This window comes from Hyaena hyaena, unplaced genomic scaffold, assembly GCF_003009895.1.
Source record: "Hyaena hyaena isolate Hyena2069 unplaced genomic scaffold, ASM300989v1 scaffold_845, whole genome shotgun sequence".
NCBI lineage: Eukaryota > Metazoa > Chordata > Mammalia > Carnivora > Hyaenidae > Hyaena > Hyaena hyaena.
In genome coordinates, this window is record NW_024081477.1 from 550,689 (window position 1) to 578,659 (window position 27,971).

The 27,971-nt window shown below is 37.4% G+C and overlaps 1 protein-coding gene across 4 annotated transcripts in view; it reads right to left on the reverse strand.

Annotated features, from left to right (window-relative positions):
- Window positions 1-27,971, reverse strand: part of CNTN6 (contactin 6) — a 172,904-nt gene that overhangs the window by 19,447 nt on the left and 125,486 nt on the right. For all 4 annotated transcript variants that reach the window (XM_039219879.1, XM_039219880.1, XM_039219878.1 and 1 more), the window contains 5 exons: window positions 6,486-6,661; window positions 6,015-6,132; window positions 5,239-5,397; window positions 4,976-5,125; window positions 1,607-1,677 (listed from right to left, as the gene is read on the reverse strand). In XM_039219879.1, the coding sequence (XP_039075810.1) occupies window positions 1,607-1,677; window positions 4,976-5,125; window positions 5,239-5,397; window positions 6,015-6,132; window positions 6,486-6,661 (674 nt within the window). The remainder of the gene's footprint in view (window positions 1-1,606; window positions 1,678-4,975; window positions 5,126-5,238; window positions 5,398-6,014; window positions 6,133-6,485; window positions 6,662-27,971) is intronic.

Sequence of the window (27,971 nt, forward strand, 5' to 3'; positions counted from 1 at the left end):
TGTTTCTTAAGAGTGAGATTAGTGGGAAAATATTTTCTCTGAGAGAGTTATAGAAAAAGCTGTGCATTCCCACCCCTCTACCAAAGGAAAGTAAAGGGGTCACTTCTTATCATTTGCCTCACCAAGTGGAGAGGCCTCACAAAGAACCAGTTGGTATGTGCTCTCTGAAATTTGGGACACATGGGTTTTTTTAACTGACAAATAAATACCTGAGAAACTTCTAAAGGAGAGCGAGACCTGGACAGCACATAGTGGCAGAGTGGAAAGAGGCTAAGCAAGCATGCACTGTAGTCCTAACGAACACACAGCAAAGGTGTTTGCGGAGGTAACTGTGAATCTCATGCAAGGGACCTGTCCATGAGCAGCTTTGAAAGGGACTCTAACCACAAAGACCGTCTAGAAGTGGAAAATAATCTACCCTAGAAGAGGCTGGTATGAACCATGCCAGACCCCAAGAACCGAGGAGACTTTCCACCAGTCAACTGGCTTTGCCCCAAGGAATCATAACTAGAAGTCCCCAGTGGGGGACCTCCTGGATGCCCCTTCCCCCAAACAGAAACCAAAACCAAACAAAAAAACAACTACCCTATGAAATAACAGCATCTGATGGGTACAGGAGGGGAAGTAGGTGGGAGGGGGATGGGTGAAATAGGTGATGGAGACTGAAAAGCACCCTTCTCATGATGAGCACTGAATGATATATGGAATTGCTGAATCACTACATTGTACACCTGCAACTAATATCACATTGCATGTTAAGTATACCAGAATTAAAATTAGAAACTTAATAAAAAAATAACAGCATCTGGCCATTTGCCACTTTTGGAATACATCAAAGTCAAATTACCAGTGTACCAGCAATCAGGATCTTTTCAGTACTTTTCCTCTTCTCCCAGCCCAAACCCACTACAACCCTGGAGAAGCAAGAAGTAACACAGTGGGTAGGAAAGGAGAAATTCCACAGCAGAATGGGGAATAAGTAAAGATCTGACTCTACATTGCCTTTCACACTGTAGAAGACCTAGGCTGAGGCAAGCCCAAGCTACTGGAAATGAGAAACATTAGGTTGGAGGAAAGTCTGAAGTTTATGATAATAAACCAGGCTGAAATTTATAACAAGCATAAAAATGAGTCTATATGTAAATTCATAAGAATAATAATCATAAAAGCTACACCATTTGCCCAAACTTCTGTCTAGATGCAGGGAAAGGCTTAAAGAACAGTGATAAGAAAAGAACTGTTTCTACTTGCATGCCAAAGAGTTTAACTCGTGCACAAGAGAATAGTTCCAGAGATAATAAATACAATAATGTCTAGTCCCTCAAGTAATAATTAAAATGCTACTGACAAATCTAAAATAGACATTGAAGTTGTTTTTCTTATATTTGGGAGAGAATTGTGTTGAGTCAGTTATCCTCTCTCACTTGAGTAGAAATAAGAAAAGTTTCCAATACCTCCTCTAAGTAATTCATCATGGGGAGTCTTTTATACCACGTATTTTTATATATTCTCTGTAGTGATCAAATAAATCTTTTTGTTTTTCAGTATTCTTCCTGGCCAGCTAAATCTTTTTCTTTCAAAATAACTCAGTTGGACAGAAAATTACCTCCCACGTAATGACGAGTTCCGAACGACTTCCTCCACCTCCGTTGATGTTTGTTGGTGCCACAACGGGGACTAAAAGCAACCAAAAGAAATGTGGGATGGCAGTTATTAAAGTACATCTTCATCAGGAAGAATTTTGTTTTTAGATTTCACCTTTCAACATCTCATGCTGCACATTGTGAGACAGTCTTGCATTTTTAATGAACATAAATTATGTTTACACATATCCAAATTTCTAAGGGAGAGGACACAGTTGTGTTTGATACATGAGCACCCTGGCTCCAAAATTAATTAAAACTCGAGTAACATCGTGTATTTGACATTATTATGCATCATCTACTAATTGGCAAAATGATGTTCCATTCAGATGGTAACAGTGACACTGCTGATTTAGTGCCTAATTATACAGTTGTGCTGTAAACAAGTTACTGAGGCAGTATATTAATTAATTCTTTTTTTAATAAACAAACTAAAATGATTTTTCTTTTTTTTTAGTCATCAAGATAGTTTAACATTTAAAAAAACATTCTTAAAAATATGCAAGTAAATTCTTGTTATTGTAACTCTGTGTTTAACTCACACATCACTCAGTACGGAACAGGAAGGGCTCTTCCCCCTCACCTTTCACTTGCCAGCTAAGAAGCCTGCCTCCTGTCAAGGATGTGATTGAGGGGATTGTCTCCATTTAACTCTAGGACTCTAAGGCTCTGTAGAAGAACATTCCAGACAACAATCATTTTTTATGAATTAGAAAACAATTATGCCCTTCGAGTATACCCTTGTAAGGACTAGTATAATGAATAATAAGTAGTTTGAGGCAAATAACAAAACTGATGACAGTTGTATGTGTGGATCTTGTGTATAATCAGGATGGGGTTTTACTTTGCATATGGAAGTGTTAAGATGTAATCCTTTTCACGGAATAATGGCAGATGTATCCTAAATCTGTGATAATGGATATATCTGCAGGATATATATAATTTTAAAGTTTACTTATTTATTTTGAGAGAAAGAGCATGCCAGTGGGGGCAGGGCAGAGAGAGAGGGACAGAGAGAGCAGGCTCAGCACCATCAGTGCAGAGCCCTACAGAGGGCTGAACCTACAAACTGTGAGATCATGAACTGAGCCAAAATCAAGAGTCAGTCGTTCGACAGACTGAGCCACCCAGGTGCCCCTGCAAGATATATTTTTTAAATGTTGAAATTATGCAATTACCTGTCTTCGACCATTTGGATCAAGATCCAGAGGTGGGAGGTGGGAATGCCTGGGTATGTTTGCTAACTGCTTGGCAGGAAGTAAACTATGTAACGTTTAATTGCCCATTTCCAAGTTTTCTCCCACCGTGGAGACCATTCAGGCAAGTCTAGACTACTTATTTTATTTACTGCCATTTGATACAGATGTTGAACTTTAGGAACAACGTAGCGATATGATAGTCTAATTGTTCTTTTTAATAACAGCACCCGTCAGACATTACCCATTTTCATACTCAAATTTACCCTAACCATGTGTGCTTTAATCTTCACATGTATTTAAAGATTGCCTTGTACCTAGACCCTATTTTCTAAGTCTTCCATGGCCTTTGGCCAAAACCAAAGTAAATCAGGGTGGGTTTTGTAGTTGTAGGGTTTCCAGTACTTGATGACTTGTGGTGACACTTTTTCAAGACCATTAAATAGTGTACATACATAAGGAAATTATTTTAAAGTATACTTTAATTTGCTTTTTACCAAGTTTCCAATATTCTGGCTAATAAAACTTCTTTTATTGTATTTTCAAATGAACCATATTAAACCTAAAGCCATATTGGGAAGAAGGGTATTAAGGAAAGAAAGAAAGAAAGAAAGAAAGAAAGAAAGAAAGAAAGAAAGAAAGAAAGAAAGAAAGAGAGGAAGGGAAGGAGGGAGGGAAGGAGGGAGGGAAGGAGGGAGGGAAGGAAGGAAGGAAGGAAGGAAGGAAGGAAGGAAGGAAGGAAGGAAGGAAGGAAAGAGAAGAAAGAAAGAAAAGAAAGAAAAGGAAGAAAGGAAGAAAGGAAGAAAGAAAGAAAGAAAGGAAGAAAGAACACACTTCAGAATGACTGAGAACCTCGGGGTAATTATTATAAACACCAGGTCTCATTGTGCTACTGAAAGAAGAGTGTCAGTGGTTAATAGAAAGTGCTAGACAAGCTTCACTATAAACCTTTTAGCATTAGAGTCAAGCCTGCCCAGAGCTACCGTGATATAAATAAGCTATAAACAAATGACCTAAAACTCAAGCTAATATCAAGTCATAGGCCATCCTTGGAGATTCTTATCCAGTCAGCGTATGGTAATGTCTGGGAATTTCTATATTTACACATTTCCTTATGCCAATCTCTTGCTCATCTATATTAAGACCCATGGAGAATGCTGGTACCCAAGTCTGAGTTCAAATTCTGACTCTGTCTAAAACAGTCAGCCAAGATCCTGATCTTCCTTTTCCTCCTCTGTAAAATGAATGACTCTCCTCTCACCTCTAAACTTCTAGGATGATTGAACTTAAGATATTATTATCAAATACGTTGTTTTTCAGTCCCAATTCTAAAATAAAAATACTTATATTATCTTTAATTTGAGAAAAGTCTTACTGACATTTGACAGTTGAGCACACTTAACTGAAGTAGTTTGTGCTGGTTAAGCTAAGCCAGTGACAACAGAGTGATTCCTCACTTATATGACTAAGAATGTGAGCTTTGTCAGCTGTATGCAGCAAGCAGATCAAATATTACCCTGGACCTAAAGTTTAGGAGTGGAACAAAAAGGATCCGTTGAAAAAAGCTTAAGAAGGGGTGATTTCTGAGTCAGGTTCCACTTGTATTTTGCTGTTCGGTGAACCAGCTGATGCTCAATTAGTGCTTCTGTTAAATGAGCTTACGATTTACCTCATTTGCATGGGAAATAGTTTATACTATTGCTCAATGAAGCTGCAACTAGGTCAGAGTTGAGAAATAGATGGAAATGTGTGGCTGATTGCACCAACAGAGTCTCAATTAATTCTTGGCTACAACATTTAATAAAACAAGCACTAACTCATTTGCATCTACAAATGTACGGATTCTCTGCTGGAGTTTGGCTAGAAAATAGAGGAGATAAGAGTACAGCTTCAGAAAAAACTCTTATTTTTGACATGCCTGCTTGGCTAAAATCGTTTCTTATTGAACTTATATTTCAGAGAAAATACTCCTTGCTTTGTGTATATAAAAAATGTGAAAATGAAAGCTGCTGGTTTTGTCCCTCTGATTTGGGGCCTCAAATCCTACAAGACCCACAAAAATGCTTCTTACTTTTTTCTTTTTAAGATCTATACCATAGAGGATCTTGCACGTGCTGTAAGACATTAATTTCTTACCTGATGCTTTGGTTCTTAGCAATTCTGATGCTTTACTTGGTTCTCCAATCCCAATGCTGTTCCCAGCAACGACACGGAATTCATACTCCACCCAAGGACTCAAACCAACCACTGTTGCATTGTATGTCTTACCATTGAGAATTTCTGGAACTGAAAAGAGGGGTGAATTCAGGCATCATAACCAGCACTACTTAACATCAATCAGTTGAACAAACAAATACATCTGTTTTAGAAAATGTCCCCCAAACAATGGTGTCACTTACCAGTTGAAACAGCCTGCCAACCCACAGAAAATGGAGTCCGAGCCTGAACAGTAAATATCTGAATGGGACTATTATTATCCGAGCCTGGTCTCCAGCTTAGTTGAGAAGTAGTACTGGAAATGTGTTCCACTCTTACATCCTCAGGGGGACCTGGTGGACCTTGAAAAATACGTTTGATGATAACTATGTTGAAAATTATTAAATTCATTGATCTGGGACAGAAGCAGTTTATTTTTATCTGTTATGCTTAGAAAATAAAATATTCAACATGATGTATTTTGAACAAATTATTTGCAATAAAGCCCTATCAATTCACTTTACATGGTGAAAGACTAACTTAGAAATGCTTCCTCCAAAGATGAGAAAATTTCAATCATGAGATGGTTGAATATCACCCATTAGGGAGCTACTCTCAAAGGTTGAGAACAATTCCTTTTTCAAAAGGTATCTCAAGTAAATGCAACTTATATAGAGAACTATAAGAATAGATGACTTTGACCCTCCTCTGATAAGAATGGTTTATTATAAATAGAAGGCATGCCTAAGTTTTAGGGACTGATACTGCTTGCTGAGTCTAACTATTCATTATAAATACACAAAACCTACTCCATTCAATATCCATATACACACTACATGTGCCCTGGAGTCTTGAAGTTTAGAAAATGAAAAAATCTCACTTCTTTATCATGATATGGTTACTCAAAGACTCCCCATTTAGTTATTAACATTTTTTTGCTGTGAATAAAGTACTCATTTATTTCCACCATTCTGATTACCTCTAACAATGATATCAGCTACCGCAGATAAACTTTCCAGAGTTGTTTTCACTGTGCATAGATATTTTCCTGAATGATTTAACTGAATGTTCCTTATCATCAAATCCCCAACAGATTCCTGCAGATAGAAAGGGAAAAAGGGATAAAACATAATCATATTCAGCAGGTCCCATTTTTTAAGACTGGATAAATATTAAATATGAGACAGCTTTGAAATTAGGAGATATACTAGTATCATTGCTGTTGCTCCTAGATGATCCCTTTTCCTACCCACTTTATTATAAGTGCATCTAGAACATGAGCGTTTCCATAAAGACATCAAACAAAATAAAACAAAAAACAGAGGCGGCTTCAAAAATAGACAGTGGTTATCCATGCAAATAAATATGGGGAGAATAATTATGAAAGATGTCTATTCGTGTGAAAGACTTGATTTATTTTATTAAGTACTTAAAATTTTTGGCAACTTACTCCTCCAATCCTTTCAAAATGAGCCACTCCTTTTTTTAAGTCTATGACTTCTCCATTGAAAGACCATATAAACATAACTTCAATGGAGGGGTCGTGGGACACCTGGCATGGTAGGACGATACTCTCTCCAACTGTCACATCCATTTTGGAAGGTGGGATGGTAATAATAGTCCTCTCTGTTGAGAAAAGATATTACTATTATAAAAAGCTTATAAGATGTGAGCATAGGGCAATAAAATACTATTTTGAATGGCGACGCAATTGTTTGAAATTGTATAAATACAACTTAGAGTTCTACCGTATTCAATATGAACAATTGTATTCCCCTTGTATTCAAATATTTCTGCATTAATCAGTGTAGCTTATTACCTGTCATAAAAGTAAGGACATAGGTTTACTCATCTTTTATATAAAAATAAATAGTTTATAGAAAAGTCTGGACTTCAAAAGACAACATTGCATTTCCGTATATGAAAAACGAACCACACAGGTTTTTGGGTTTTTATTTCTTTTCATTCTAAAATTCTAGATGCTGGGGCGCCTGGGTGGCTTAGTCAGTTAAGCGTCCGACTTTCGCCTAGGTCATGATCTCACGGGTCGTGGGTTCGAGCCCCGCGTCGGGCTCTGTGCTGACTGCCAGCTCAGAGCCTGGAGCCTGTTTCAGTCTGTGACTCCCTCTCTCTCTGACCCTCCCCTGCTCACGCTGTCTCTCTCTTTCTCTCCTAGAATAAATAAAACATTAAAAAAATAAATAAATAAAATTGTTTAAAAAATAAATAAATAAACATTTAAAAAAAAATAAATAAAATTCTAGATGCAACATTAAAATTCACACACTGGGGGGCGCCTGGGTGGCTTAGTCGGTTAAGCGTCCGACTTTCGCTTAGGTCATGATCTCGCGGTTCGTGGGTTCGAGCCCAGCGTCGGGCTCTGTGCTGACTGCCAGCTCAGAGCCTGGAGCCTGTTTCAGTCTGTGACTCCCTCTCTCTCCGACCCTCCCCTGCTCACGCTGTCTCTCTCTCTCTCCTAGAAATAAATAAACATTAAAAAAAAATTTCACACACTGGTTGCATCCTTAGTCTTTGTTAATTTCATATACTAGGAGAAAAAGGGATATCATTAAGATGATAAGTAAATAGTATATATAGAGATTTATAATCATAGATTCTACCACTTATTAAATAGTACTTGTTAAATATAATCATAGCTTATATTTACTGGTGTGAATATAATATTTGTCTTCTATCCGACATAGTTGTGATCATAATTTTCTATTTCGCCAATGTCAGAATTATACATCTGTCATAAAAATCCTCTCCATGGGCACCAGGGTGGCTTAGTCAGTCAAGCATCTGACTTGGGCTCAGTTCATGATCCCATGGTTTGTGAGTTCAAGCCCCATGTCAGACTCTGTTGTTAATGCAGAGCTCTCTTTGGATCCTTGGTCTATCTTTCCATCTGCCCCTCCCCCTCACATACTCTCTCACTCAAAATTAAATAAACATGAAAAAACCCCCACCAACTTCCCACTAGAAGCATCAGTCACAATGTCAATCATTGTTCTACAAGCTCTAGCATTCCACTGATCATTTCAAAGCTCATTTCCAAAAATATTCTAGATGGACTTGAGAGTTCTGATTTTCCAGATTAAAAGAGACTCATAGTAATAGATCATATCTGACTACATTTTTTTGTAACAAAATAGTTTTGATTTTAAAGGGCTAAGGATTGACTGAAAAGAAAATTCAGTAACCATAAAGAAGACCTAGACACGCATTTGGATTCAGATATGCACTATCTTACCAAAATAAAATATATTTTTTAAGGAATTTACATTTAAGAATTAGGGATTGGGGAAAATTCTACTGAAAAAAATGCTGTACATAAGGAAGTCTCAAAACTGAAATGAGAGCCTGGAAGACCTCTTTATCTAAAGATCGTCTGTAAGATAAAGTTTAACCCTGTAGGAAGTGGACTGAATGTTTTACTTTCCTTCTGGTTTCTTCATGCTACTCCAGAATCCAAATTGGTACAGAGACTGAATTTATGTGTTCAGACGGATTCATGTGCCTCTGTGTTTTATCAATAGGATGCTTAAGTCTTATTCTAATATTTAAAAATTGCAATTATTACCTTGATAAAGATTCAAGAATGGAAAGTATAAACTAATAACCCTGGGTTTTAAGGTATATATTGATAAAAGAGCCATGATAAAAACACATACTGTACTTCTGAATGTAACATAGAATTTCTAACTCAATCTACCTTAGGTATATCTTTATGTTTACATAATTTAAAAATGTTCTCTCCTTTATTATAGTAGGTGCATATACTTTTCATTCTAATTATTTTTGAAGAAAAGTGTGAAGAACGATTCTGTGGACTAAACTTATTCCTAATTCCAAGGCTTCTTCACTGCTTTCCCCTGAAGTAAGAATAAATGATAACCAGAGTTTCAAGAACACTTTTCAGAACTAGAAAATATTTTCCTGATGTAATTTCTTGGAAAAAGAATGTATCACTAATGTCTTATTTACATTTATGGGAGGATGAGTTGGCTAATTGGATGCGTTGGTAGAGCAAAATTGCTTTGATTTAAAGTTTTAGATCATGCAATTAAAGTAATTTTCCAACATTAAAAATGACAGCAACTCCTTCCATTTATGGCACCACAAAGTAGCAAAGTGAGACAAATCATTCTCCATATACATATCTCATCAGTAGGACACTAATAATGACTAAATCTTCATGAATAAGAAATATTTGTATTATAATTTATAATATTTAGATGTCATCACTAGTTATTTCATTTATTCACTAGTATTTACTAAACATCTACCGAATTCTAGCCATCTGCTAGGTACTGGAAATACAATGGAAGATGGAGGAAAAAAAACAGCAACAAATAAAAATCATACAGTGCCTGCTTTCACAGAGATTTAAGTGTAAAGTAGGAAGTTGACATTAATCAAATCATATTAATGGATACACAATTACATACATTAAAATGGGGAATCCTGAGAGGTCAGATAATTGAGAAAGAGTTGTTTTAGCTGAGGGTAAAAGGCAAATAGGAGTTAGCTAGGTAAAGACAGCAGGTAGGGAGAAAGATGCCTAGAGTAGCAAGAGGCAAGAGCATCTACAAAAAATCTATGTGAAGAAGAAACATAGTAGATGCAGGGCAGTCATTTTGGTGGAAATTCTAGTATTAGAGAGTAATAGAGGAGTAAAACTGGGAAATAGGAAGCGGGGTAATAGTCATCGTGAAGACATAAGCCTACGATGTCTTTACGATCAGCTACATAATTTGTGGGTCACAGTGTGAAATGAAAATGTAGGGTGCCTTGGGTGGTTCATTTGGTTAAGCATCCAAGTTTGGCTCAGGTCATGACTTCATGGTTTGTGAGACTGAGCCCCATGATGGGGTCTGTGCTGATAGCACGCAGCCTGCTTGAGATTCTCTTGTTTCCTCTCTCTCCTCCTCCCCACTCTCTCTCTCTCTCTCAAAAATAAACAAAAAAAGTTTAAAAAAATGTACTGAATATAAAGCAACTTTCTTTACAAATGCTGTATAACATAAAATGTACTAGAGTAATAGTGTTACATGAGTAGCAGCATAAACTTAACAAATTGCAAAAAAATCATATGTTTGGTGTCAGTTTGATATAATACATTAAATAATGCTTTATTAAAGTTATATCTTGCTTGATCTAAGCTTTCTCTAACCTTTCCAGAAATTTGTTCATTAGATTATTAGAATTTGTTTCAAGCAACTTCAACATGCAAAATCACAAATATTTTTCGATATTTGATTTTGCAAAGCATCTTTCTACTGATATAACTGTTACAGAACTGTAAAGAGTCTTTTATAGGGCATGATAACATTGGAATAGATTCCTGATAAACTATTTTCAAATATAAATTTTAGAACATCTGAGCTGATGATTCTCATGGGTCAATTTTTCCTAGAAGATTTAACTTCATACAAATCATTTTGCATAAGTCTGAATTAAATTTCAAATGTAAATTTAAACAATGGAACTTTAATGTTATCTGACATAGTCTGTAACTTCTCAAGGCTGTACAAGAAACTGAAAGTGCCTTAATGACTTGTGTATATTCCAAAATGCCTGTTTACACATTCTATTGCCTTATCTTCAATTACAAGGAAACACTCATTAATAATTGGTTCAGCAGGAGCTTCGTATAAAAATAGTGTTCTTTTCCACTGAGTGGAAAAGCCTTTAAATTTAATTTCTGTTTCTAAGCCTCTGGGTATTAGCTTTGCAATGCTGGACAAATTTTCAAAAACAATGCATGCTAAACTCTTTGAAGAATGTTAACAACTCTGATGTGCTTTACTGCAGTGCTCATGTACAGGATATTATTTTATAAGTCTTTACTGACAAAGTTATTGCCTGAACACTGGGAGTTCCTGTCAAGGTGCTCAGGTTGAAGAGTTACTATTTGTGCAAATGTCACACAAATTACATGGACTCTGGGCAAGTGGACCCCTCACATTAGATCCTGGCACTGACTGCTTTCTGAGTTCCTCAGCCTCGCGAGGCCCTTGTAGTCAGCCACTGAAGCTTCTGCAGCTGCTGTAACCATATCATCCACCAGTGTGGGCCAGGGTTCTGATGTGTCTGCCCTCTCAGGGCCTCAGCACTCCTGATTCCCACGAGGCAGGGGGGTGTAGCCAGTACTGACTCTTAGGCGTGGATACTGCTCGGTGTCTGTTCGCACATGGGCTGGGGCTGCTGAACCGTAGATATGTGCATCCGCCCCCACCCAGCATATTTCCTCTGCTACTGCGCATGCTCCACTGTCCCATTAGACCACTGACAAAGTACAACTTCAGAGACAAGATGACTAAGCATTTCAAGGCAGTGACATCAGGGCGATAAACCAAACAGGCCTTTCTCAGCACAGGGTCCTATGCGATCGAGCCGCGCACCAACGAAGCTAGTCCCGGATGATATGTTTAGAAACGTATTCTTTTTGCTGAAAGAAAATGGTAAGCGTTAAAAATATGAAGCAGAGGCCACGAAATAAAACCACACCAATATCTGTAGGGTAGAAAAATACATTATATTGAAAAAGAAATAGCTTCTATGTGAATAGACTTTTTATCCAAAAGGAAGAGATCCATGATTACCTGAGCGCCATTTCCCTATGAGTACTCTACTTGTGGGTGAAGGGGTGCTTGGACAAGAAAGCTTTTAACTACTGTATCTTCTCCCCACACCACATGCGGATCTGCTCTAATCCTGTGTAGGTGGCTCTGCAGAGCCACCAGGCTGCTCAATGCTACCCCACAGAGTTCTCTCCTACAACCACGCACAGCTCCGGGCTCACAATTCCAAGTGGATACCCCACAGGGACAAAATCACACTTGCAGAGAATGGGAGACTGGTTCTTGTACAGCTGAAATGTACACAATCGTCGATGCTGTTTTAGGAAAAGAACAAGGACTATGCTTTTGTTCATTATCCAGTTCAGATTGCTCCTTTGCAAACACTTACACTCTTAAGAAATTATAATATCAGAGATTCTTTTTTCCCCCAAACCATTCAAATCACTCTCCGAGAGTGGAGGGATGTATATACTCACATCTACACTACTCCTTTCCTGCGAATCCAAATATACCAGTAGAGTAGCTACAATAACATAAGGCTCATGATTAACATTGAAGCACTTCTTGTATTTATGGATAAGTGAATTATAATTATGGCCTGAATTATAATAACAAATTAAAAAAGAAAGAAGTCACCTATGCTAGACTCGACCACCTGTGAAACTCTGAAATTCTTTAAGCCTCTTTCTCTTGTAACAAAAGATAGTTGTTCCTTTTCATTCTGAATCATTTTATTCTTGCTGCAAATTCCTTAAGTGTTTGTAGAAATTCTAGTCAAGTAGTTTAAACTTTGTAGCATGCATAACAACTTCTCAGAGAACATGTTCAAAATGTGAAATCTTCAGCTCCTACCAGAAATACTGATTCAGTAGGTCTGTGAAGGGATCCAAGTATATGGATTTTTAACAGGCTACTTTTTCAGTTGATTTTGTTGTAGTTAGTGCACGGACCATGTTTTGAGAATTTCTGGCTCAGGTTTTGAAATTTGAACCTGAAATTTCTATTTAAGGAAAATCCAAGTTTTATAAATATATTGTCAGAAAGTCTCCAGTGCTTTAGATCCAGGCAAGAGTCCTATCTAGTAAAATGGTGTTAGTAATACTTCAAAAAATAAATACATAAAAATGGACTTTTGAGGTTATTTAAGTATAATTAATTCTGTATACCATATATGCTTTTAGAGTGCCATAGTACATTTTAGCATATTAAAAGCGCTGAGAATTTCTGGATTAAAGAAACTTCTTAAAGCATATTTAATTCTTGGTTTCCTACGCTCACTAGATACAGACCAATTTTAATCCATGTAACACCTTTGAATACATCTTGGGATATAAAGATTCTGAAAGACAAGGTTTGGAAGTATGATTGTCATGGTTGAAAAGAATTAACACACACATAGACACACACACACACATGCATTTACATGGGTATGTCCTTATCTGTGTGTACTTACTTAGCATATACATATATATAGAAATGCATATTTATGAGACAATCATGTAAATTTGAACTCTAAATAATTCAGGAATAATTGTTAATTTTGTAATACAAGAAAACTGGCTTAATTGTTATATTAAAAAGATTTCCTTTTAAAGATACATTATGAAATATTTATACATGAAATTATAATGCTTATGATTTGCCTCTAGATATTTAAGGTAATGCTTAGGAAGTAGGGTATGGATGAAACAAAGTTGGAAATGAGTTGATGATTAACAACGTGGCTGAAGGGTGCATAAGAGTTCCTTATACTATTCTTATTTTTACTTTTCTGTTTGTAATACTCATCAATTTATTAATAAAAGAAAAACAGAAAGAAATGATGAAGTTAGTGAATATATACAAAATAAGGAGGCATCATTCCCATTCAGCTTATAAAATGATGAAGATCTACCATTTTTTTTAAGTTTATTTATTCTGCGAGTGAGAGAGAGGCGTTTGTGTGTGTATGTGTGCACACGTGCATGTGGGTGTGCATGTGCACACATGCCAGCAGGGGAGGGGCAGAGAGAGAGCGAGAGCGAGAGAGTCCCAAGCAGGCTCTTTGCTGTCAGCCCAGAGCCTGATGTGGGGCTGGGTCTCAGGAACCATGAGATCATGACCTGAACTGAAATCAAGAGGATGCTTAACTGTCTGAGCCACTCAGGAGCCCCAGGACCTATCACTTTTTGAAGATTATTCTAAATATGAATGACAAACATTCATGAAGAGTTCATAAAACTACAGAATTTTAATATTTCCATTTTCAATCTATTTTAGTGAGATACAAAGTATATAAAAATAGCTTGATCTAATAATCCTGTTCTGAAGAAGTAAAAGGAAAAGTTTAGTAAGATATATAATGCTTTTGATGAATAGCCTTCCTCAAATTCATATTGTCCTAATAGTCAAAGATACTTCCAGAATACATCTTCAGTTATGAGCATCTCAGAACACATGAAAGCTAATATTAAAACTTCTGTCAAATCCTTTAGCATGATTTCTTTAAATACAAATGAGACTTCATCCATGTATCAATGGCCAAACAAACTATTAAATATTATGATCCCTAACTACATTTTTAGAAGCTAGGGGATGAAAATACAGTATGTAATTGGGCTTTCTTGACCATCTGTAAAGTATCCTTTTGGGTCACTTTTTATGTGTTTCTTTCTTTTGTACTTTCAACTCAGTTGAATCTTTCATCTATGAGTAATAATCTTTCAGTGTGACTATTCAGAATAATAACTTCTCAAGTATTTCTGAAGTTATCAACTTCTCTCCAACAATGGACCAAAATATAAGAAAAATCACTAAAATTTTCTTACTCTGTACAAACATGATTTTGCCTACATTTGTCTAAGTACATTAGAGGAAATGTTGCTAAGATGCCAATATAAAGGAAAGTAGTGTACAAATAGCACTTTGAATAGGTGACAAAATTCTTTGATATTTTCTCTCACTAGTTAATTTGTGAAGACTAGAAATGAATACTTGAAACTTGGTCCTCTTCTTAATTCCTCAGAATCCAAATTTAACCTACATATTAACATACTAACCATTTTCATGGCTCTTAATTTCTTCTTCCATTTACATGGTTTGATCTGGGATCATATTTTTTTCTAGCCATAGGGATGTTGTCAATATTTCTTTAGTGTGGATCTGATAGTGATGGATTCTCAGAGGTTTTGTTTGTGTGAAAGCATCTCTAGTTTGTATTCATTTGGGAGAATATTTTTGCTGGGAGTAGAATTCTTATCACTGTTGTCTTCCAGCCCATTTTTAAAAAGCCATTCCACAGTCTTCAGGATTTTCTTATTTCTGTTGCTGTGAAACTACCAGTCTTATTGTTGTTCTTTTGAAGATAATGTACCTATTTCATCAGGATAGTTTTTCTTTTCTTTTTTGGTTTCACTACTATGTGCTTAAACCTTGCTTTGTGTTTATCCTAATTAGGGCTTATATAATTCCTGAATAGGATGGCAACTGGCATTTTTCGGGTTTTTTTAAATCTCTGACAAATACTTGTTCAAATACCATTCATCCCTCATTTTCTTTCTCTCCTCTACACTCCTTTTAGAGTTACAATTATTATGCATACTGGAACTATTTGTATCCAATATATTTCTTATGTCCTTTTTTTGTCTTTCTCATTGCATTTTCTCTCCATCTTGCAGTCTGGATATTTTCTATTTACACACCCTCCATTTTACTAATTCTTCTCTCTGCCACATCTAATCTGGTATTGAATCAACCTCTAATGTTGTTAATTTCAGCTTTTGTGTTTTTCAGTTCTAGATGTGCAATTGATTCTTTTTTATTGAGGTACAGTTGACACACAAGGTTATATTAGTTTCAGGTGCACAACTTACTGATTCAACAATTGTATACATTATTCAATGCTCACCACAAATAAATGCAGTCACCATTCGTCACCATACAGTGTTATTACAATATTACTGACTCTATGTCAGTAATGCTGTACTTTTCATTTTCACGACTTATTGGTTTTACAACTGGAAATCTGCACCTCTTAATTCTCTTCACCTATTTTGCCCACCCCCCTCATCTCCCTCCCTTCTGGTAATCGTCAGTTTGTTCTTGTATTTACGAGTTTGTTTCTGTTTGTTTTTTCCTTTGTTTTGTTTCTTAGATTTCCCTTTTTTTAGATTACTCTGTCCAACTGATTTTTAATATATGCCATTTCCCTTCTGAAATTTGCCATCTTGTCATCTATTTTTTAACACATTAATCACAATTATTTAAAAATCCATGTCTAATAACTTTCATACTCCTATTGACTGTGACTTACTGCTAATGTCTGATGTTTTGATCATATATATGGTCTTGACTCCAGCTATTCCTGGTAATATTTTAAAGAATATCAGGGATTACATATCGCAATATAAATGTTTTCTTCTTTTATGTTTTTCCTAAGAACAGTTCTTTTTATAATCAGGCAACTAAAAACAGCAGAATCCAATTAGGAATGGGTATGAATGGAAACTGAATGTCAGTCTTTTTGAGCAGTGGTCAGTTGTGTTGTTTTTAGTACCAGGACAAAGTCCTTTTGGTGCCTCCATTTAAGGTCAAGTTGTATAGTAGGTTTCATTTTATCTGGATAATTCTGAGCCCCAATTTTTGTCTTCCTTGCACCACGAGGCAACCAAAATTTCTGCTTGAGATATTTTCCACCTTTTTTTTAATTTTTAAATTTTAAAAAATTCTTTACTCATACTGCTTGGGAAGTGACAAAGTTTCTGGAACTGAGAAACACTGCGAACTGTTGTGATCACCTATCTGTGCTTTTCTTTTCTCCAGAATATTGTCCCTTATGTTGCAAACAACCTGGTTACTGTCATAATTAGTTTGAACTGCTATTTTTATTCATTTTTAAAAGATTTTAACAATATTTGTGGCTGTTGTTGGTGTGATAAAGCTACTTTGACTGGTCAGGACAAAAGTTTCTCCAAATAATACTAATCTTTAATAATAGATTGTGCATAGGGTTTAAAATATTTAGGCCATATATCATTGGCCTAAATCATCTTGATTATATACATTATATAATACATGTATATATTATAACAGTTGGAGAGAGAGTTGAGTATTACTTTCTATAGAAGTAGAAACCCTTGTGGTGCCTGGGTGGCTCACGTGGTTGAGGGTCTGACTCTTGATTTCGGGTCAGATCATGATATCACGGCTGTGAGATCGAGCCCTGTGTGAGGCTCAGCATGGAGCTTAGAGTCTGCTTGGGATTCTCCCTCTCCCTCTCTCTTTCTCTCTCCCTCTCAAAAAAAAGTAGAAACCCTTAACAAGTGTTTATTCAAACTTTTATTCATAACTGTTTAATTAGTTTCAAATTCTTTCCTTCTGCCAGGTGTACATCAGTATGGATCCTGAGCAAATGAAACAACACTGAACTGAGGAGCTATTAGAGCACTTCCATCATAACAGGCAAAAAACCTCATTTACATTTTAATAGGAATATTCTAGTTTCTAGAAGGGAGACAAGATGGAATCAAGACAAATACTCATGAAGTTGTATCAGTGAGTTTCTCAACCTCAACATTATTAATGCTTTGAGCCAGATATTTTTTTTTAATTTTTTTTAATGTTTTATTTATTTCTAGGAGAGAGAGAGAGAGAGACAGCGTGAGCAGGGGAGGGTCAGAGAGAGAGGGAGTCACAGACTCTGAAACAGGTTGAGCCAGATATTTTTGTGTTGCATGTTGCATAGGTGGATTCAGAGTGAGGGAAGGAGGCTGCCCTGTGCATTACAGGATATTCAGCAGCATCCGTGGTCTCTACCCACTAGATGTCAGTAGATCCTTCAGTTGTGACAACCAAACATATCTCCATACATTGCTAAATGTCCCCTTGGAGGCAAAATCAGCTTGGTTAAGCCTCTCTGTGTTACAGCAACACACTGGAAAAAGGGTGGTAGTAGTTAAACTAAAGTTTGGTAACTGCAGTGCTGAGAAGTAGTTAGATTCTGTACATATATTGATGCTGAGGCCATTTGTTGGACAACTGGATATGGGGTTTGAAAGAAAGCAAGGAGTAGAAGTAACTACAAGGATTTGAACTGGCAACTCTCAGTACAGAGTGTTATTAATAAGAGGGAAAGACTACAATAGAAGTAAGTTTTGGGAATATGAATTAGGAGGCCAATATTAGCACACAGTAAAATGGTAAGTGAAGATGATCAATTGGTGGTGGGATGTGGTGATTGAAGTAGATATTTGAACTGGGTGTATCAGGTTGGAATTAGCTTATGTTTGGTGTTTAACATGATAGGACAGAATAAGACACCAAATAAGTGGGAGGAGATATAGCAGAGAATAAATGCAAGAACAAATCCCTGGCATACCCCAAATTTAGGAAATTGCTAAGACTAAAAAGACAAAAAAAGAACCAAACCTGACAAATGCAATGTACAGGCAGCCAAGTGAGAAATGTATTTCATGAAGGATGTGATCAATAGTCTGATAGGTTAAGTAAATGAGGACCGAGATTGACTACAAGATTTAATAATGTGGAGGTTACCAGTCACCTTGTTAAGAGTAATGTTGATGGAATGGTAGAGAAAAAGCCTGATTGCATTGATTTAAAGCAAAGCTGACCAGAAGGATTGGAAAAAGCAAGCTCGTACAGATAACTTTTGAAGAGTTTTGATATAAAGAAGAGTAGTCAAATATGGCAGTAGCTGGAAGGGAAGCAGGGTCAGAAAAGGTATTTTACTTAAATAATAATACGAAAGTATCTGGTGGGGATGGTGTGTTATGGAAAATAATAGAGATGAAAGAGACAGAATGTAGTAGAGCTAGAGACAGAGAAAGAGAGACAGGGAGAAAGAAAATTGGTAGATTGATGTCCCTGAACACAAGATGGAATCATATCTAGAACACAAGCAGAATATTTGAGTGCATGACCATATCTACCAAACTGTGCTTTATTGATTTCTTGATAAATTTTGTTTAAGCAAAAAATAACTAAGGCTTAACTTTTTGTAAATGTTGGTAGAGAAAAATCGTGTCACCAAAAAAATAAGACATACAATATCCCGATGAAGATAATTGATTAAACATATTGTTTATTTTCAGTTCTTTAAAAACATTTACTAAATAAAACCAAAATAATTTTTTCAAAGATAAATCCACCAAAACAGAGATCAAAAGGGGAAACAAAATTTGAGGAACAGTAATGAAATGAAATGATTTCTAACTGATCTACCATAAAGATCATGCTGGCCATGAAGAAGGCTGAGAAGAAAATTTATTCAGTGTGTCAACCCCCCTTTTGGACTTTATGAATAGAAAGCCATTTGGTTTTTACAGTGCTTTCCAGTCTCAGCAGAAGACTGGCAAATTATTCTCCTGAGAGGCTATGAAACAGAGGGTCTCTTAATTGCTGGGTATAAGCATAGTTGAAGATGGGGAATCTTACTAAAAACAGGGAAATTAAGGAACATGTATGTAGTAAGTTGAGAGATCCATGTCTTATAACATCATTTAGCTTTGAGGGTGCTGGCTGCTGGGCTTTTGCTCCCCAGCCAGGAATGTGGGATGGGAAGTGGGGGATGGTTGTCCTAGGCATCTGATAAACCTGAGAAAATACCTAAACATAGTGTCTTTAAGAGTTTCTCAAGGATATATCCCAGTCATATCAGCCTAGTGTGAAGTCCAGTATTAAATACCATCCCCACCAACTTGATCAGAGTTTTCTATAAGATTTTTAGCGCCCCATTCTTAAATATGAGCAGAAAACTAAGATTCACAAAGTATTTTGGCACACCTCTTAGTAAAGGATGGGATTTAAGACAAAGAAAGACAAGAAAGCTATTTGGAACCATAGAGGCCATGCAGGAAAAACAAGCTAGATAAAAGAAAAACTGAACAATATGTTTAGAAAGAGAGAGAGGAAAAAAATGTGAAGTATTATATAAAGGAAGAGTCAGAAAATAAAGGATACTTAGATTTGAAAAAATAGTAAAAACAAAAATTCAATAGAAGGTCTGAGAAACAAAGTTGAGAAAATTTTCCAGAAGGTAGAACAAAAAAGAAACAAAATAGATACTAAGAGAGGGGAAAAAGCAAAAATATATATAGTTCACATATACATGCATAAAAACTACTTCTACTATCTAAATATATAAATATATAAACTATAATAAACTACACACAGATACATACTCCCACACACATATACTAGAGTACCAGTTTAGGTAATTTAACTCTTTCAATAATAGGGATTATAGACAAAGAAATGGAATAAATTAATAAATTATTCAGAAAGATATTCAGGATGAAGAGTGTGAGGTTTCAGCAGGACAAAGTGCATCAAACACCCCATGTAAAGGCTGAGAGTAGACTGACACCACAGCACATCATCATATAATTGTGGAATGCTGGAAAAAACTGAGTGGGGGAGGGGATAGAGAAGATGTCACACACAACAATTCAGAAATCAAAATGGTTTCAGCTTTCAGAGCAGAGTAACGTCTCCAAATTGCCAAGGATAATGAATTCCAATCTAGAATTCTATTTCTAACTAAACCATCAAGCAAATGTAAGCATAGAGTAAATACATTTTCAAACAAAAAAGATCTCCAAAAATGGCATTCCTCTTGGATTCTTCCTCAAAAATCCACTGGAAGATGCATTTGACCAAAAGAGCAGGTTGAGAAAGGCATGATGTGTAGGCAACTGGGCTCCTAAACACAAGGTCAGGTTGATTTTTTTAAAGGGAGACAACTGAGATAAAACTGAGGAACGAATGGAGGAGGGGCAAGATGGTGGAGAAGTAGGGATCTCCGTACATTGCACTAACCCCCATATCTCACACAGAAAAGATCTGAAGCCATAGGAAACCTTACAGAACCCAAGAGATTGGGAGAAAAAGGACGTAGAATTCACTGAGAAAGCCTTCTAACGTGAGTGCAAACTGGGGAAGATAAAATCGGGCTGGGATCAGAGACTCACAGGGACGGGGGTGATCCCCCTCTGTGGGGAGTGAGAAGGGAAAGAGACAGTCTGAAACTACCCAATACATAGTCCCTGTCGCCAGGGAACAGAAAAACCTCTGATTGGGGCACAGATGGACCTTGCGCGCCAAATCCCTGCGTGCCAACTCCTCCTGGAGCGGCCTTGTGCTGACCACTCCTTTGAGCTCCTGGCTGGCTGGACCCCTAGACGAGCTGTGCGCCACAGCCACTTTGTGCTCCTGGATGGCTGGACCCCTGGAGGGAAGGTGAAGGGGTTAAATCTGGGAGATTTGCCCGCGAGTTCGTGTTTTGGTGATGAGACACAGAGGGACCCGGTTTCCCGCTCTCCAGCACGCCCCCCAGGCAACCCCCCGTCCTTGCTAGCCAACCCGACATGGAGGACAAGGAAGCAGTGACCTGGATCCATCCCCAGGGCTACGCAAGAGGCTTGGAATTGCCCTGAGGGGATCACCTGTGAGGTTGTGTCTACGGCAATTTCAGTGGGGTGCACAGACTGAGATTTGGAAACTAGGCCTGGCCTGGGTTAAAGAGCACGACCCACTTTGGCTGTGCCCCTGGCACGGGGAGTTTACACACCTAAAAAGGCAAGGTGCAGCTCTTGGTTCAAGAAGGGACTGGAGAGCTGCCACTCTCCTCCCCACAACCACCAAGGCAGAACTCCCGCCTGACGCATTGGATCACACCACACCCATCCCTGCTAGAGAGCTGCCCTCCTCCTTTTTTGTTTTGTTTTGCTTTGTTTTGTTTTGTTTTGTTTTTGTTTTTGTTTTTTTTCCCCGGAACACAGACCTGATTAACTCTGGTCACCTGCTTGCTTAAACAGTCACATTTAGTCCATTCTGTAGATGTAAATTCTAGACCTACCTACCTTATCATCTCTTTCTCTCAGGAGTAGTTAGACTATATAGTTTCTCTGGATAACACCAGCTTCCTTCTATCACCTATTCAACCATATTCCAACCTTTAGTTCTTTGAAAAAAGCTTCTTTTTTTTTTTTTTTTAAATTTTTTTTTTTAATGTTTTATTTATTTCTAGGAGAGAGAGAGACAGCGTGAGCAGGGGAGGGTCAGAGAGAGAGGGAGTCACAGACTGAAACAGGCTCCAGGCTCCGAGCTGGCAGTCAGCACAGAGCTCGACGCGGGGCTCGAACCCACGAACCGTGAGATCATGACCTAAGCGAAAGTCGGACGCTTAACCGACTAAGCCACCCAGGCGCCCCTGAAAAAAGATTCTTATCCCTTCTGCCTGTTCATTCTATTTCCAATTTTGTCTCATCCCTAACCTGTCTTCTCTCTCTTTCTCTATGCTCTTCAAATAGCACTGCATACACCTGGCTATAAAATTGTAGCTAGGAGATCCGGTTATATGCTTTAAACTGTTCTTTGTCCATCGGTTTTCTTCTTTATTCCTTTTCTTCTTTTTTACCTTTTTATGCATTTTTTATTTTCTATTATTCACCTTCCCTCCTCTGTCTTTTCTCTTAACTTTTTTGTTTTCCCTCTAGATTTGCATGTTTGTCAGATTTGTCTGCGCATTTGTGTTCCTCTGCTCCCTGTGTGTTTGTCTCTCTGTTTTCTTCTACAGCGCTACCTCAAGAAACAAACCAAAGTACACATGATGGAGAGTCCCAAATATCACTACGAGTAGGAAAATAAATTAATCAAGGACTCAACAAGAGACAACAAGAGAGACCATTCAAAAAACACTCTCTAAAAGGATACGCCTTGGACAGTCAAAGAGTCTTCTTGGATACAGGAGAGCTCACACGTGCAGAGAGCATAACAAGACTTTAAAACTAACAAGAGACAGAAAGCCAACTAAAATGATTAATGAAAGAGCTCTCCTCCAAAGAAATTCCAAGAAGAATTGACTGCTAATGAACTGCTCAAAACAGATATAAGCAGCATAACTGAACAAGATTTTAGAATAATAATCATAAAATTAATAGCTGAGCTTCAAAAAAGCATAGGAGACATCAAAGAAACTATGGCTACAAGCAACATGGAGCATAAAAATAGGCATGATGAATTTAAAAATGCGATAAATGAGGTACATAATGAATTGGAGTCGTTCAATGCACGGATTGAAGAGGTAGAAAGGAGAATAAGTGATTAGGAAGACACCATTATAGAAAAAGAGGAAACTGAGAAAAAAAGAGACAAACTGATCCAGGAACATGAAAGAAGAGTTCGAGAGCTCAGCAATACAGTCAAATGCAACAATATCCGTATCATAGGAATCCCAGAAGAGGAAGAGAGAGGGAAAGGTGCTGAAGGAGTCCAGGAACAAATTATAGCAGAGAACTTCCCCAATCTGGGGAAGGAAGTAAATGTTGAAATACAAGACAAACAGAGGACTTTCCTCAGACATAATTTGAATCAATCTTTGGCACAGCATATCATAGTAAAAATGGCAAAATATAAGGACAAAGAGAGAATTTTGAAAGCAGCTAGGGAGAAAAGGGTCCTAACATACAAGGGAAACCTATCAGAGTGGTGACAGACCTATCTACTGAAACTTGGCAGGCCAGAAAGGAATGGCAGGAGATCTTCAATGTGATGAACAGTAAAAATACACAGCCAAGAATCCTCTATCCAGCAAGCTTGTCATTCAAAATAGAAGGAGAGATAAAAATCTTTCCAAATAAACAAAAATTGAAAGAATTTGTCACCACTAAGCCAGCCCTACAAGAAATCCTGAGGGGGACGCTCTGAAGGAAAGGTTGCAAGGAACAAAGATACCAGAGACATCACCACAAACATGAACCCCACAAAGGACACAAAGACTCTAAACCCACATATTTCAATAATAACACTGAATGTAAATGGGCTGAATGCTCCAATCAAAAGACATAAGGTAGCAGAATGGATAAAAAAACAAAATCCATCTATTTGCTGTCTACAAGAAACTCATTTTAGACTGGAAGATACCTTCAGATTAAAAGTAAGGGGATGGAGAAATATATATCATGCTACTGGAAATCAAAAGAGAGTTGGAGTAGCTATACTTATATCAGACAAACTGGACTTTAAATTAAAGACAATAACAAGAGATGAAGAAGGGCATTACATAATAATTACAGGGTCTACCCATCAGGAAGAACTAACAATCAGAAATGTATATGCACTGAATATGGGAATACCTAAATACTTAAAATAATTAATCACTAACAGAAAAAAATCTTATGGATAAGAATGTGCTTATAGTAGGGGACTTTAATACTCCACTTACAGCAATGGATAGGTCAACCAGACAAAAAATCACTAAAGAAATAATGGACTTGAAAGACACATTGGACCAGATGGACCTGACAGATATATGTAGAACTTTACATCCTGAGGCCAGGGAATTTGCTTTCTTCTCAAGTGCACATGGCACATTCTCCAAGATAGATCACATACTGGGACATAAAGCAGCCCTCAATAAATACAAAAAAATCGAGATCATACCATGCACACTCTCAGATCACAATGCTTTGAAACTTGAAATCAATCACAGGAAGAAGTCTGGAAAACCTCCAAAAACATGGAGGTTAAAGAACACCCTTCTAAAGAATGAATGGGCCAATCAGGTAATTAGAGAAGAAATTTAAAAATATATGGAAACAAATGAAAATGAAAACACAACAATCCAAAATCTATGGGATGCGGCAAAGGCAGTCCTAAGAGGAAAGTACATTGCACTCCAGGCCTATTTCAAGAAATTAGAAAAAGCGCAAGTGCAAAATCTAACAGCTCACCTAAAGGAACTAGAGGCAGAGCAACAAGAACGCCCTAAACCCAGTAGAAGAAGAGAAATAGTAAAAATTAGAGCAGAAATAAACAACATAGAGACCAAAGAAACAATTGAACAGATCAATGAAACCAAGAGTTGGTTTTTTGAAAAAATAAACAAACTTGACAAACCTCTAGACAGGCTTATCCAAAAGAAAAGAGAGAGCACCCAAATAGACAAAATCATGAATGAAAATGGACTTATTTCAACCAACCCCTCAGCAATACAAGCAATTTTCAGGGAATGCTATGAAAAATTATATGCCAACAAATTGGACAACTTAGAAGAAATGGACAAGTTCCTAAACACACATTCACTACCAAAATTCACATGGGAGGAGATAGGAAATCTGAACAGACCCATAACAAGTGAAGAAATCAAATCAGTGATCAAAAATCTCCCAACAAATAAGAGCCCAGGACCTGATGGCTTCCCTGGGGAATTCTAGCAGACGTTTAGAACAGAATTAATACCAATTCTCCTCAAGGTATTCCAAAAAATAGAAATCAAAGGAAAACTCCCGGACTCATTTTATGAAGTCTGCAACACTCTGATTCCCAAGCCAGACAGAGATCCAGCAAAAAAAAAGAGAACTATAAGCCAATATCCTTGATGAATACAGATGCCAAAATCCTCAACAAGGTCCTTGCAAATCGAATCCAATAGCACATAAAAAGAATTATCCACCAAGATCAAGTGGGATTCATTCCTGGGTTACAGGGCTGGTTCAGCATTCGCAAATCAATCAATGTGATACATCACATCAACAAAAGAAAAGATAAAAACCATATGATCCTGTTGATAGATGCAGAAAAAGCGTTTGACAAAATACAGCATCCCCTCTTAATAAAGACTCTAAGAAAGTCGGGATAGAAGGAACCTACTTAAACATCACAAAAGCCATCTATGAGAAGCCTTCAGCTAACATCATCCTCAACGGGGAAAAACAGAGCTTTCTCCCTGAGATCAGGAACACGACAGGGATGTCCACTCTCACCACTGTTGTTTAACATAGTGCTGGAAGTCCTAGCATCAGCCATCAGATAACAAAAGTAAATCAAAGGCATCAGAATTGGCTAAGAAGTCAAACTCACTTTTCGCAGATGACATGATACTCTGCATAGAAAACCCGGCAGACTCTACCAGAAGCCTACTAGAACTGATCCAAGAATTCAGCCAAGTTGCAGGGTACAAAATCAACATACAGAAATCGGTTGCATTTTTATACACCAACAATGAAGCAACAGAAAGAGAAATCAAGAAACTGATCCCATTCACAAATGCACAAAAAACCATAAAATACCTCGGAATAAACCTAACCAAGGATACAAGAGATCTGTATGATGAAAACTATAGAAAACATATGAAGGAAATTGAAGAAGACACAAAGAAACAGAAAAACATTCCACGCTCATGGATTGGAAGAACAAATATAGTTAAAACCCAAAGCACTCTACACATTCAATGCAATTCCAATCAAAATTGCACCAGCATACTTCTCAAAACTAGAACAAACTATCCAAAAATTTGTATGGAACCACAAAAGACCCCGAATAGCCAAAGTAATACTGAAGAATAAAACCAAAATGGGAGGTATCACCATCCCAGACTTTAGGCTCTACTACAAAGCTGTCATCATCAAGACAGTATGGTATTGGCACGAAAACAGACACATAGACCAATGGAATAGAACTGAGAACTCAGAGCTGGACTCAAAGGTGTCCAGCCAACTAATCTTTGACAAAGCAGGAAAGAGTATCCTATGGAAAAAGACAGCCTCTTTAACAGATGGTGCTGGGAGAACTGGACAGCAACCTGCAGAAGAATGAAACTAGATCATTTTCTCACACCATACACAAAAATAAACTCAAAATGGATAAAAGACCTGAACGTGAGACAGGAAACTATCAACACCCTAGAGGAGAAAGCAGGAAACAACCTCCTTGACCTCCACCGCAGCAACTTCTTACTTGACACATCCCCAAGAGCAAGGGAAACAAGAGCAAAAATAAACTATTGGGACCTCATCAAGATTAAAAGCTTCTGTATGGCAAAGGAAATAATCCACAAGATTAATAGGCAACCAACCGAATGGGAAAAAATAGTTGCAAATGACATATCAGACAAAGGGTTAATATCCAAAATCTATAAGGAACTCACCAAACTCCATACCCGAAAAACAAAAACCCACTAAAGAAATGGGCAGAAGCTATGAACAGACACTTCTCCATAGAGGACATCCAGATGGCCAACAGACACATGAAACGATACTCAGCATCCCTCCTCATCAGGGAAATACAAATCAAAACCACACTGAGATACCACCTCACGCCAGTCAGAGTGGCTAAAATGAGCAAATCAGAGAACTCTAGATGCTGGAGAGGATGTGGAGAAAAGGGCACCCTCCTACACTGTTGGTGGGAATGTAAACTGGTGCAGCCCCTCTGGAAAACAGTGTGGAGGTTCCTCAAAAAAATAACAATAGAACTCCCCTATGACCCAGCAATAGCACTGCTAGGAATTTACCCAAGGGATACAGAAATGTTGATGCATAAGGGCACATGTACCCCGATGTTCATGGCAGTACTCTCAACAATAGCCAAAACATGGAAAGAGCCTAAGTGTCCATCAACAGACGAGTGGATCAAGAAGATGTGGTTTATCTATACCATGGAATACTACAAGGCAATGAGAAAAAATGAAATCTGGCCATGTGTAGCAACATGGATGGACCTTGAGGGTGTTATGCTGAGCGAAATAAGTCAGGCAGAGGACAAATATCATATGTTTGCACATATAGGAGGATTAAGAGGAACTTAAGGGAGGACCATGGGGGAGAAGAAGCGGGGAAATGGTGGGGGAGAGGAAGAGATACAAACCATGAGAGACTCTTGAATGATGAGAAGAAACTGAGGACTGAAGGGTGTGGTGGGGGGGAGGGAAGGGGGTGATGGGCATGGAGGAGAGCACTTGTGGGGATGAGCACTGGGTGTTATATGGAAACCAACTTGACAATAAACTATTTGTAAAAATAAAATAAAATAAAAACAAAACCAAAAAAACCCTGAAGAATGAATGATTGTCAAGTCCATAGAAAATTAAGCAAACAAACAAAACAAGAAGGTTACTAACTCTAGAGAAAGCAAATACAGGAAAATCAAAGATAATCTCTGAAATTAAGCCTGTACAGAGATAACAAACAAAGAAGGAAATCAATGTAATGGAGTCTTTAATTTTCCTCTTCTAGCAAGCCAGAAATGGAGGAATTTTTCATCTGGTATTAAATACTTTTCCTGTTCATATGTATACGTGCATAAGGCCAGTAAATTTAGTCAAGTGTAAGTTTTATCGGCTCAGACGTGTGTTTCACAGATTAAAAAAGACATGCAGCACTTGGTATATTCTACTATAGGCAGAGAATAGCTTCATTTCATTGTATAAAGTACCTGGGGTCAATATATTCCAGTTTACCTGGAGGAACTATCACCCATTTGTTTTCACTTCAATATTTAAGTGATTTAGAACAAATATGAAAAGACTACCAAAACCTCAGAATAAAACAAAGAACAGTCTAGAGAAAGTAACT